The sequence below is a fragment of the Branchiostoma belcheri genome, unplaced genomic scaffold (assembly GCF_001625305.1).
Source record: "Branchiostoma belcheri isolate BF01 breed outbred unplaced genomic scaffold, Haploidv18h27 scaffold251, whole genome shotgun sequence".
NCBI lineage: Eukaryota > Metazoa > Chordata > Leptocardii > Amphioxiformes > Branchiostomatidae > Branchiostoma > Branchiostoma belcheri.
Genome location: NW_017803856.1, coordinates 6,670 through 7,783, shown reverse-complemented (window position 1 = coordinate 7,783; position 1,114 = coordinate 6,670). Strand labels below are relative to the sequence as shown.

Here is a 1,114-nt window from a genome sequence, read left to right as displayed (position 1 = left end):
TTTTTTTTATTTTTTTGTTTTTGTTATTTTATTTTATTTTTTTTGTTTTTTTATATATTTTTTATATTTTTTGTTTTTTATTATTATTTTTTTATTATCTTTTATTATTATTATTATTTTAATTATTGTTATGCAGTGTTGATTTTTATGCAAACCGTCACGACGCTGATACTCTGGGGAATCGCTCCAGTGTGGATGATGATCACAATGAACGCTCAGCCATGGCAGCAAGGTGGGACTCCTTCACTACTACCCTTTAAGGGGGCATTATGTAACCTTCTTTAGTTACCAAAAATTGAAATGTTCTAATTCAAAGTGGTCTTTGTGTAACTGTAATTTACTTTTCAAGATTTTTTTTCTCTCGTACCTATATTTAGGTCTCGTACCTATCTCGTACATATGTATTTGCGATAAACTTTATGAACGAACCGTTTGAGGATATTACTTTTTTGGTTAAATTGAGTTAACTTTTTACTGCATATCAGGACTGGGGTTGCTGCCCTATTGCGTAGGGTTCCTGGTGGGAGCTTTCACAGCATCAAAGCTCGTGAACAAGACAGGATGGTAAGATGAGCTATATTGTACAGCAGACAATTTAATCTTCTGTAAATGATTTCACCAGGTTGTTATAACATGCATGTATGGTATATAGGGATTTTCTTTTTAACAACGGGGGATAAATTATGTCTAAATCTACCTAAATTACTGTCTCCGCCTCCGGTATTGGGCCGAGTTGACCAGGTAGATGGGCCGAGTTGTCTGGGCCGAGTTGGTGATGGTCCGAGTCGTCCGACATTCGATACGTCCTACGCTGCTTATTTTTCAATGTCTATCAGACACCTTCCTGGAGATTCTGACCGGAGTACTGCTTCTGTCCGGTGGATGGAGAGTCACTAAAGTGAGGAACCGGGACGAGGGGAGATACAAACTTAGCCAGGTTTTTGATTGTGTTCTTACCACGAAAGCGCCAGATACATAAGAGAAGCAGTACTCCAGTCAGAAGCGGTGAAGAAGGTGTCTGATAGAAATCGAAACGTTAGCAATGTGGGAAGAGTCCCTGTTTTTGTATAAGAAAATCCCTACATAAAATGCATTTTAAATTTAATGCAAAATC

General features: G+C 37.4%; 1 protein-coding gene across 1 annotated transcript in view; it reads left to right on the top strand.

The window, feature by feature from the left end:
* LOC109471651 (chromaffin granule amine transporter-like) overlaps positions 1 to 584 on the top strand; it is a 10,633-nt gene extending 10,049 nt beyond the window's left edge. The window contains exons 8-9 of the mRNA XM_019770988.1: positions 137 to 232; positions 486 to 584. Coding sequence (XP_019626547.1) covers positions 137 to 232; positions 486 to 568 — 179 coding nt within the window. The 3' untranslated portion in view covers positions 569 to 584. The remainder of the gene's footprint in view (positions 1 to 136; positions 233 to 485) is intronic.
* The last annotated feature ends 530 nt before the right edge of the window (positions 585 to 1,114 follow it).